Source organism: Lepisosteus platostomus, chromosome 3 (assembly GCF_059453375.1).
Source record: "Lepisosteus platostomus isolate fLepPlt1 chromosome 3, fLepPlt1.hap1, whole genome shotgun sequence".
Classification (NCBI taxonomy): domain Eukaryota; kingdom Metazoa; phylum Chordata; class Actinopteri; order Semionotiformes; family Lepisosteidae; genus Lepisosteus; species Lepisosteus platostomus.
The window spans coordinates 79,236,657-79,249,220 of NC_142613.1; the positions used below are offsets into that span (position 1 = coordinate 79,236,657).

At 39.2% G+C, this 12,564-nt stretch overlaps 1 protein-coding gene across 4 annotated transcripts in view; it reads right to left on the bottom strand.

Annotated features, from left to right (window-relative positions):
- Positions 1-12,564, bottom strand: part of LOC148675618 (synaptotagmin-like protein 2) — a 157,783-nt gene that overhangs the window by 43,515 nt on the left and 101,704 nt on the right. For all 4 annotated transcript variants that reach the window (XM_088627008.1, XM_088627006.1, XM_088627010.1 and 1 more), the window contains exon 7: positions 6,234-7,616. In XM_088627008.1, the coding sequence (XP_088483134.1) occupies positions 6,234-7,616 (1,383 nt within the window). The remainder of the gene's footprint in view (positions 1-6,233; positions 7,617-12,564) is intronic.

The window sequence follows — 12,564 nt, forward strand, 5'->3', positions numbered from 1 at the left end:
AATGGCTGACCCTGTGCTCTGACCCTGTCTGTGTCTCTCATGGAGAGCAAACTGGGGTATGCGAAAAGAAAGATCCCTAATGCAAGAAACTGTATATGGCTAGTAATGTGATCTTATCTGAAATGGTTAAAACGTACCATTCAATGGAGACAGAAGCGCACTACACGCTGAAAAAAAGGCACTTTTTAAATCACATCTGTCCTTGGGTAGGTTCCATAAGCAAGACATGAAAGGATTCATTTCCGTGCACCATCAACATCTTCACCTGGCTCCTGAGATCACTGCTGCTTTACACATGCAGCAGAAGCAATTTTCAAAGGGCAAAAAGAAGTAAAGAATAACAATCATAAAAGAATTGATCAGTTTTACAGCCAAATGAAAAGGGTACGCTTTTCTTTCTAAAAGTTAATTTCCAGTTCAAAATCATTAAATTACTGTACCAATTGAAATGCCAGACTCCTGTTGCTATACAATTACAGTAACAATAGAACTTGGGCTCTGGTTATTATTAAGGAAAAGCTATATTCCTAACAGGGAAAAAACATTAAAGGTACAAAGAAAGTAGATGTAAGCTTAGAAGTATTACTCTAATCCTACCTGTTCCCTATGTTTAACCTCTATGTTTTACAGCTTTACTGAGGTTTTACAGAAAAGAGCTATATACAGTAAGTGTAAGCAATTATTATTATTATACAAAAACAAGATCTCTGGTATTTGACACACACTAACAGTGTATTTCAATTGTAGTGTCTAAACTGATTTGTAATATAACTCCGGAGAAAAAAAATAATTTAACATTTAACATTAAAAGTATTTAAAATTTACAACAATTAAACAAAACCACTGAATTCTTCATAATTCTGATCTCCCAAATACATCAGCACGTAGTATGTTTGGACTAAATGCTAAATATTTTGGCAGTTAACAAGACTAAAATGTTTAAATCAAGAAAAACTGTCTGGTGGCTGTATTATTTGATTTAGGTCTTTCCCCCCTTGAGTACACTGAGAAGGATCCTGAAACCAATATCCTGATGCTGTATGACTAGAAGCCTGGACAGGGACATTGTAAAACTGCAAAATAAACGAGAAATGATGATGGGAAAGAATTCCCTGATCAAAATGTCCCGTTTTGTATTTTTATTTGGTATAACCTCATATTACAAATACCAAAGCACTAATGTATACTGCTATACAGAGATTAATGATTTATTAACTATGACAAGGACAAGAAACCAGATCCTGAGCTTTGAGGCTATATACAGGCATCAGTATGCAATTTCAGAAATTGGTTCAAAGAAATTCTTGATGATTTGTTTGATCATATAATGATCCTAAACTACATCAATTGCATCCCTTTTACTGTAAAGAAGTTTCTTGGTATGTTTTAAAGCTGTGAGAAGACCACACTTGGAGATATTACATAGTTAAAAAAATACAAAAGGAAAAGTCATTTGTGGTTTTTACTCAATGTGCTCCAAGGGTGAAGGGTAAGACTGTCTCCAGTTCTACTTTGTTGTCGTGTCTCTCTACATTCTTCAAAGTAACGAAATCCCCACTGAACACCACAGAGGAATTTCTGTCACGTCTGTTCTGTGGAGAACACAGGTATGATTAGATCGGTCTGGCAAAAATGCCCTTTCTACAGCAGATATCTGGAAAACATTCTTCTGAAGTACAGATACCATAACCTTGGCATTTATCAGCTCTGGACAGAATATTTTTATCCCAGAAAGAAATCCTTCCCACTGTTGTGAAATTCTGGTATCAATACTGCCACCCCTTTTATAATCGCAAAAAGTATGTGAAATATCCCTGGACCTCACTTCTCCAGCTTCTTTAATGAAATGGAAGCTAAAAGGTGACTGAGGACTATAATTGGCAAACTACAGAGAAGTGAAACATTTCCATTCCAGCGGTCTAGGACACAGATTTAGCGTTTTAGCATTTTGTCTGATGCTATGAAAGATTTATAACACAGAAGTGTGACATTTCAGAGAGTGTGACCCAGCCTTGAATGATGATGGAAATTAAAATTACTGTCATGTTTAAAACCTTAAGGCTTGGACACACTAGCAACTTCTGTCACAAGTATCAAGACTGACAGCTGTTTCCGCCATATCACCCAATACACTGGGGTGCTCAGACAAGAAATACACAATCAACAAGCCAGTACCATGCAGGCAAAAAAAAAAAGAACAACAAATAACTGTGCTTTTATTACATAGGAATAACTTAAATGCTAGGTGATGACTATAATGTGGTTGTTACCTCTTGGGAAATAGGCCTTTGTCACTGCCCTTCTGCTGAGCAGGCAACGTAAATGTATTGAAAAGCCATATATTCACACCCTCTGAGCTGGGCTCTAATAGTTTATTGCAATTATGTTGCTTAACTGGCACACCTCTGAGACTGTAGTCCAGCCCATAACGACAATGGCTGCATTTATTTTCAGAGACCCCGTGCTGTGATGAGAGCATAGCCTTCACTTTCAGGCAAAATGCAATCTGTCTCTCTTAGAGAACAGGAGTCTGTAAGCAGTATGAGGTCACTAGGAAGGGCAACAAATGGGCTCTAAAACAGGATTTAGAGCCTTTCAATCTAACAAGTATCTCTTCATCCATAACACTGATCCTGTACGAGCAGATGAATGTAGAGGGTGAGGCCTAAGTCACTAAAAGGAAGTTACAGTGTGGTGAAAAAGGACACTTTTTATGTTTTCATGTATTTAGACATCATCTAGTTCTTACTTAGTCCTAACAGTAGATAAAACTCAACTTTCTGGACGACTAACACACATAAATTCCATTTGGTCATTGTTTACATATTAATGAGAAATTATTTTAAATCGGCCGGAATTTAACACCTTCAGTAAGAGCGCTCCACGATAGATAGAAACGGCTATCGCTATTGCCCACGGTGGCAGCAGCCGGCTTCACTCACCGGAACTCTGCCCTGTTGGACGTCTTGGGCACAGAACCTGGCTTCTGCCAGGAGTCAGAAGCTTCTCAAGGAACAACCAGAGAATGCGAAGGATGCAAAGCCACTTAGAGTGGTGATGGCCCTGCAGAGGCTTGGACTCGATAAGACGCACAGAGGAGAATGGTCAAGAACCGGCCTAAGAGAGCAGAACTCGGATCCGTGTTGGGTCAGGCACCCCCAATATCTTCTACTACATAAAAGCATGAAGGAGAGGATGTCAAACTTGTTAAGCCACACCAACACCAGGAGAGGTAATTCATGTCCCACGGGGAAGAGTTTCTACTGAGCAGGAGCTGCTAGAATGACGGCCGTCATTTCGGAGAATGACCCGGCAGCGTGCATAATGAGACGGACTGCTCAGGTTCGGAGAAGCACCCCGTGAAAGAGTGTGACCTGCCCATCCCAGCAAATCAGTTCGGTTGGGCAATGGCAATGAGCTTCCAGATTAGTCTGATAAGAGAGAATGTGTGGGGTTGGCGATACAACAAGGTCCTATTGCACAAATCTGCTATAGGAACTTCCCGAAGAGCTAACAATCACATTTTTCTTGAAAGCTGAGCCTTAGGAGTCAAAGCACCCTATTTCTGTAATAGGTTTATAAAAGATATACTACTAGAATAAAATAAGCACTGCTTTCCTATAATTCAATTTTACCTGAGTTATATTAAGCAGGTGTATACGTCTAAAGTTTGTAAATAAGGTTGTAAATAAATTTGTAATTTAAGCTGTGACTACTTACTTACAGTATAGAGTAAAACAAAAATCCAAAGTGCATTTTATTCTCCTGCTAGCATCTTTCCATATCAATATTAAATACAACATGGCTTTAAAAATGTATAAAATGTTTCTAAAAGAAAAATCAACATAGGGGTGGGCGGTATAGATGGTGTACCAGTAAAAATATGTGCCACGATATGGATTTGGTTATACCATTTATACCGGTAGAGAATGGATTTTGATGTTTACATAGATTGCACTGCCAGCATCGTCGCAAAATGGGGTTTGGAAATTTTTACTATTGACCCGTCACAGTTAAAAATTCTGCCGGATTTTAGCTCCAGTTATACAATTCTGAAAATGTTCATCTTGCTGATATTTGGAAATCTGATCTGGTTCAGAATGATTGATCTTCGGTGGGTCAAATGTCACGTTTATGAAGCGTTTGAGGTTATGGCAGCCAATAAAAACACGCGGGCGTCCTCTTCCCTTTTCCGTGAAAAAAACGCACGTGGTCGGTGCGCCCGTCTGCCAACACACGTACGCGGAGACGTCGAGAGAGGCAGCGTTAGCGAGACGGGAACAAGCCACGAAGTTGTTAAAAAGAAGGGTGTGTCGTCGGTCGTTTGGAAATGGTTCGGATTTAAAAAGTTGGACTACGAGCAGAAAACGGTTATCTGCAAACTATGTCGGGCGACGATTTTAGCTAGAGGCGGTAATTAACAAGTGACCTCTTCTATCACTTAAAGACGAAGCACGCATGCGAATATGAGGAAAGTACGAGACCACGCTCTGAATCAAGCAGTTCTAGTGTCGTTGTGAAAAGAAAAGACAGCTCAGACATTGCTGCCTGAGTCATTAACTAGTCGTTGTCCTTATGACAAGAAAAGCCAGCGGTGGAAGGACATTACACATTACTTCAATGTGAAATTTCAAAAACACTAAAGGAACAACACAGTAGCTAACCAACAGTTAATAATAATCTAATAACTCCAGGCAATATAAACTTACTATCCAAGTCTTGTACTCCTTTTAAAGCATGACATTTCTACTGAAATTATGATTATTTTCTAGTGATAATTCTATTAAAAAATTCTATATCGTGATATACATCGTTACTGTCCAAAATTAAAATTATCAACATATATCAACATAATTCCAAATGCCAAATTAGACAAAAAGAGTGGTATTTTAAATGACAAAGTTTCAAAACTTGAGTCAGAGTATCAAGTCACAGTTTCAAAAATGTACGAAATGGTCATGAAAAGGGACAATTCACGGCTGACGTGCCTGTGAACATCTGGTATCTCTGATTCGCTGAGGAGCAGTGCCGTGAAGTTACCATTTGTGGGATTATGCCTGATAACCTTTAAGTCTGGATCTCCCTTAAACCCCACGTTGCCAGTGAAGTAATGACAGTGCCATTTCAAAAAGTTGCCATGTGATCAAGGTCTTGGAACACACAATATCGCTTGGGGGTGAAACTGAAATAAATTAAATTGACTTTTACTGTGAGTTATTCCATAATAATTTAATTTTATTTTCAAAAACCACAACTTAATAAAATTAGTTGATCCTGATGTACTTCTAAGGTCCACAGATCTAACCATCATGCTGTGTTTTCACGTCCACTAATACTTCTACAAGTGGCGGACAATGGTAAATGGAAACAACTGGGACACCAAGTATATTACCGTTAGCAAAGAACACCCCAGCATGCTTTGGGTCAAGCATAAAAATGCTGGAAAGACGTGACTGCCTATAAATATGGCTGCAAGCGGATACTTCAATGACTTTGCGTATTGTGGGAAGGAGCTTCAGTGACCAACACAGATGAACTTCCTAAAACTGAGGTTTCACGAGCACCAGATGATGTCAGTATGGAAATCATCAACAAAGGGTAAATGAAGGACTTTGATATTCCTGCATTAGTTCAGTTCAGTTAATTTGTCATATGCACAAGTGCAATGAAATGTTTATTTGCATGTATGCTCAAAGTGCAAGACAAAACAGACAAGCAAATGCAAAGCAAGAGACTGCACATTTCAACCTTGGATGCTAGCTGCTTGTTTCATCAAAACAGTATCACAGAGTAAGACCATAATTTCCTACCATGAGACATATTTCTTTTCGGGTTTAATGTGTATTGAACCTTTAACATGACATTTCTGAAGTAACGTACTGTATAACAATTTTTCTTCTACAGACTGTGTATGTCTTCTCTCCATTTTTCGCAGATATAAATTATCCATTATCTTTTATCCATCAATTATAAATTAACAGTCACCATACTGTGATTGCAATTCCCAGGTGGTTCTACCACATCTGCTGGTTTCATTCAATCCTGGATGTTTAAACAAAATAGCATCTGCCCTAGAAACTACCTTTACAAAAAGTTGAAGAAGCGGTCTTAAACATTGATTACTTTCAACGACATGAATTTCCATTCTCACATTTCCCTGTGCAGTACTAATTCCTGGTGTCCAACAGTTTGAGGGATCTCCACACCCTTTCAAAAAGAAAAGATGGTCTTACCTGCAGCTTCTGTAACCAATATTGTGGGGACCTTCACTGTTTGCTCTTCTTCAGGCATGCTGACGTGTGGCATCAGGGAACTATCTGCCAGGCTGTACTGAGAAGCGTCAGGAACGGATTCAGGCACAAGTACATTATAAGTTCCCATTTGTTTTGTTTCCTCATTTATCAGCTTTTCAGAGGCCTCGGGGGGAATATCGGAATCATCCAGCTTCGAGGAAAAGAGCACCTGTTTCACATCTGATAAGTCAATACCAGAATATGGAGGGGAATCTTCCTGAAGGCTCTTAAACTCCTCTTCTGCCGATCGCATTCTCTGAATACTGTCAGATTCACTGAAGCTGTTACTTGGATTAAACCTGGAGATTCCTTTCATTTCCAATGGCATCTCTTTCTCTGGCGTGCTGTGTGCACTTGGTAAAGCAAACTCCAAAACATCAAGAGAATGCATACCTTGAAGGGAATGATCTTGAAGTTTTGTTGAGGATTCATTTCCTTGGACAGACTGTTCCCCTGGGGTGCCACCTGTTGTTTCCAAGCTCATGTCTATTGTTGCTTTAGTTTTAGCATCCCCTGTCACCAGAAGGGAAGATCTTCCCTCTTGATCACTGTCTGCAATGTGGTCTTTATATTGACATTCATTTGCATAAAATCCCTCACCGTGTTTGAGAACTGCACTGTCAAGACGTGTTTTTTGTATCCGTTCAGCTGAATCCATTACTACCCAAGGAACTAACCGGGCAGATTTAGTCCCAGTTCCCAATGCTGAACTAGGAGAAGGACTCACAGGTTTTTGAATCTCAGTACCATAACATAAACGTTTAGAGGGCTCAGGGAAACTATAAGAATCTTGACACATATGTGTGTCTTCCAACTGACAAGACTGACGAGGCCCAGCTTGACTTGTGGCTTGTGGCTTGCGCTCATTCACAGTAAAGGACTCTTCCACCTCCCCTATTTCAGTTACTGTCTTCACCCAGAATTCTTCCTGCACCAGTTTCTTACTGGCGCTCTTTCCCAGGACATTCTCCTCTTGAAAAGCAGGGCTCAGAAACAACAGTGTGCTAGGTTCCAGGGTGCTTTCAGACTCCTTTGAGATTTCAAGTGTTTCTGCCTGTTTGTTTTCTTCTGGAGAACCACATTTTGATACCAAAGGTGGAGACAGCTGACACTTATATTGTGAGGCATCACCAACTTTGTCTTCCATAGACATGCTCAGTTTTAATGTCTGGTTGTCAATCTGTGCTGTTCCGCAACTATTAAGGGCAGAGGTGGTACTTGGAACCTCAGGAATTTGTTGGTTTTGGTCATTACTGACTGTGCACTCTGTATTAGATTTGCATTGCACATTTTCCTTTCCCGTTTGGTCCACAGTAGCATTCTCTGAAAAACAAAATGGAATAGATTTGATTATTATTTGATTGTTGCATATATAGACTTTTAGTTTCTTATTAAGTTTGGACTGACTTTAAAACAGTCCAGAAAACAAGATTCTGCTGTGAGGTTGCAAGACCAATAATACAATTTTATTTAACAGCAGTTTTCAAGAAAGTCAAAGCAAAATAACACCCACACAATATACACAGAAGTAGAAAGAGAAAATAACAAATAACTATTAAAAACAAAATCAATTTATACAAAAGTGTTAGTAAAAATATTTGTTCATAAGTGAAAGTTAAAAGTCAAGAGTTAGAAAATAGATTGGGTATTGAGTTCCATGTACAAGAAAGCTCTATAATTCATCACAAGGAACTTGTTCTTTGACAGAGTAAGAAGTTCCAAATCAGATGGTCACATATAATAGGCAATAACTCCTTAAAACAAGCAGGAACTAGACCATTCAATTCCTTATGGCAGGAGAAATGCATGGTCCAGTTATATTGGGAAACAATGCAATTTGCACAAGATGAAAGGTACGTGCTGATGCAGACAACTTTCAGAGATCACACAAGCTGCAGACATAATAAAGCCTATCCAGTGCCTTAAAATGTTCCACTAAATAAGGCATCACAGCAGTCTAAACTTATAGCAGATAAAGTCATTATTTCAGTTCAGGCAGGTAAGGCAAGAGTCCGACACATAAGCTTAGTCTCATCACAGTTTAGCTTTAAAGTTCTGCTGCTTCCATACTGTATCTCAATGTCAATTGATACCTGTTAAGTTTTGAAACAAAAGCAGTCTTGTCTCTGACAGTCAGAAAGTTCAGACATTTCTGTGCCATTCGTATCTTAATATTAGACAGACACCTGTAAAGTACTGTGATGACACCATAGTATACTGTACACGTACTGTATCACTTGGTCAGCAAGTAAATCTAGTAGTTATGAGTCAATAATGATGGTTACTAATCTGGACTAGGAGCAACACTAAAAAGTAAAGGTCTCGGTGCAGGACCTAGTGGTATACCTAGAGTAAATGGGAAAACATCAGATTCAAAACAGTCAAGAATTACAAACTGGCTCCTGGCAGGCAAACCAATGAAGAAAGGACCAGAGATCCCTGAACTAGCATGAGCTCTGGAGTGGGAGACCATGACTGACAATAGCAAAAGCCAGCAAGGAACACTGAGAAGACTGTTCAGTGGAGATTCAGAAAATCAAAACTGAAGATATGACATTCACAATTTTGATATTTCATAACTTAGTCATTCTCCTATCAAACACTGTAAACTATCTTGATATACAAGAAAAAATGATTTTACAAATACTAAAATGGCAAAAAAAAAATGCTAGAATTTTCTATGCCTTTTTATGGGAGCAATATATTTACACAATGATGAAAGCAGCAATCCCACCCTCAAAGTCATCCATACCTGGCGCAGAACCTGTTTAAGACAATTCAGGAATGTTGTTTTACTGGAATATTTTTGTAAAACAAGGACATGGGATCTTTCATGGGCTGGCAAATAAGATCACAGAGTACAGAATTAATTCTAATGTCTCATGCCACCGCCTTCAACTGCTGGGGTCTCCCGTGACAGGGCTGAAGAGCCAAATCAAGTTAGTCTTATAGATCATCTACTGTGTGTCTCAAGACTGGCAATGCTTGTAATGAAAAGACACAAGTGGCAGAGTCACAGTATGAAACACTCGGCCAACACACCTGAAAGAGGAATGTTCCAAAAACGCAGAAGATGGTACACGGTTGATACCAATTACAAATCCCATTTAAACTTTAAAAAAAGATTAAAGCAAATCTTGCAGTTCGCCTCAAACAGAATATTAAAATCACTTAGCCAATGATTAGGAACTCAGCTAGAACAACAATGAGAAGACATGGGCTCCCACGGGACCAGGGGTAGAGACCCACAGCTCCAGTCCCTGCGGGCTGAAGGGTACCCCGATTTCTAAACTACTCATTTCAATACAGTACATGTCTAATGGGCCAGAACGGATTTCCAACACTTGAACTGAAGACTACTTAGACAAACAACTTGTAACCTCTTCTCAGAATGTCTGCATGAGGTTGACACTGATTTGTCTGTGCTAGAAATACAGACCCTCAAGGCTGATTTAAACATATGAAGCCTAATAGTTTTGCAGCTACTTATACTCCAGGGTGTGTATACTCAACAGCTGAGTACTTTCTGCAGTTTTTTTCATTTATGGTATTCTGGTTTCTGCAGGTAGATCGGAGTAGAAATGTGTTTCACTCCATTTTCATTTTAACTTTGGATTGTGGGACTCTCGCCCAATTCTGAATTGGCAAGTGTTGCTCAGATCAGCTCTCCACTCACAGGATGATAGGAGCTGTGCACTTGGCAGAGAAATCCTGCAGTAAAACAAACCACTGGGACAACTGCAGCACACATTCAAACAGAAAGGTAGCCTAAAGCAAAGGCATTCAAATCCCAGTGACCATTACTATAAATGTATATAACTTACCCTAAGATTAATTGTCAATTTTCTGATGCACATTCAATTTCTTCTTCAGCAGATCAAAAATTAACCTCAGCTCCATAAGTGATTTTTATAAAGAATTAAAACATGAAATGTCAATTAAAGGAGAATGTAACAACTTTCCTTCATATAAAAGGACAACAGAGTTTTGAATACAAGATCACCAACAGTTGGCTATCGTTGGCATATGTACTGAGGATACATGCTTCATTGATTATTTTAGTATGTACATAAAATAAGAGTTACAGTAACATTTCTCAAATTGTGTACTGGAAAGGAAACATTCAAAATTCCCATTCTTAAGGTAAAAAGTGACATAAGTACACCACTGACATTTTATGCAGCTTGTAACAATTTCACATAGCACCTTTCCTTAATGCAATAGTATCTGAGCTGCAGGCTGACAGATCTGGTCTACCTACAGTAGCTGGGCTGTGACAGAAAAGTTATTTTCTGGTTTTCCATAACCACTGAATTTGCAAGTGCCACACATGAGTGGCACACACACAAAAAATCCTATGATTACTAGAAAAGGCAAAAACCAGGCTTTTAAATATTTGTACTGAAGAGTTTCATTTGAACAATTTACAAGAGATCTTCTGCATAGCCATAAACATTGTGATAATTACAGTAATTTTAGTTATTCTAAACATATACTGTGTTTATACAGTATCTATACAATTGCAGTGTGGTGGCACTGTGGGTGTCTAAGGGTGTTTCAGAAGCTTTTATTCCTAATCTGTACCTTCAACTACAACTTCTAAAAGTTTTTCTGAAAGCTCCTTGGTCTTTATGGTTGAATATTTATGGGGTAGAGTGGTGGCTCTGTGCCTCAGGATCTGCACCTGTGACTGGAAGGTTGCTGGTTTGTATCCTGCAGCTGGCAGAGGAATCCAACTCAGTTGGATCATGAGCAAGGCCCTTAACCCCAACTGCTCCAGGGGTGCTATATAAATGGCTGACCCTGCGCTCTGACCCCCAGCTTCTCTCCCTGTCTGTGCGTCTCATGAAGAGCAAGCTATGTGAAAAAGACAAATTCCTAATGCAAGAAATTGTATATGGCCAATTAAGTTATCTTATCTTAAAAGTTAACAAATGAATAACAAAAAAAATTAAAAACCTGATAGGGACCATCAGTGGCAATTCTCTCCAAAACCTTCTTTCTAAAGTAAACACAGAATTTCTGAATCTAAGGTCATGTACAGTATGTCCACAGAATTAAAGCTGGCTGTGTCCATGGTATTCTACGTGGTGCTACTTGTCACCTTCTGCAGCATAACATGGATTTATCATGGTCTGTTATAACAGATACAGTCAGCCTTGGAAGTAAAGACAGAGTTTAAGATGGTGCAACAGCCCAGGTAACTACTGAAGTAAGGGCTGTACACAGAGAAATGTACAGAAGAGAAACCAGAACCAGAAACAAGACATTCATTGTAGTTATCGAATAAAGAGCTGCAAGATCTCGTAGCCCCTTCCATTATTCAAAGTTTCATTATTTTCCAGTCATTTTTCATTCTATTTACCTGCAGTAAAATAACACAACTCCGAAACATCCACAGCGATCAAACTTTAGATGATATCCCTGAAAATCCAACTCATATTGGCTGCTCATTTAAAAAATATATATACAGCTGATGTTGTTTAGAACTCCCAATTAACTGGATCCCATTTAGTTTTGAGGAGTATCCACCACGCAATGGGATATCACAACTCCCCAAGGGTGGAGAGCTGAGGATGTATCACAATACCAGACATGTCAAGAGCACGGTACCCCATCCCCAGCCCCTCTACACAGAAGACACAAGAGTGGGACACCACCCCATCCTCCATGCTTTGTTTCCTCAATGGAGGTACAGTACGTGACCGATTTTTTTTTATCTTTACCGTTTTCGAGCATGTGGATATCCAGGTAGAAGCTGCTCTGGATTAAATCACCCTTGCCACACTCCAGAGAGGCACATCGTGCCATTGATGGCTGGACTGCAGTCAGGACCTGGTCCCCTGCCTTGCTGCAATGATTAGAGAAGCTCTTTTGGATGAACCCTGAAGGTGCATCTGGGTGCCATGACCAACACAGGCTCAACTGTAAGGGTATGCAGACTAATCATCCCCTTCACTGAAGACAGGCTGTTTTGATGTGGATTAATCACTCTTTGAAAAAAATATCTGCGAGCACTTTGGGACTGGGTCTCAAAACCGTGGTCACAAGACACACAGAAATAAAAGAAAACTCACAGATCCAACAGTGGAACTATTTTCATACCTACTGTACATATTTTCAACAATAGTACTGTACATTTAAGGAATATCTGTGTATCAAATAACTGCATACTTTATGTTTAGTTTTACAGCTATAGAAAAGCTTACGTATACATGTATAAAAGTAGTTTAAGTCATTTTTTTCTACACAGTAGTCTTGCTAATGCAGC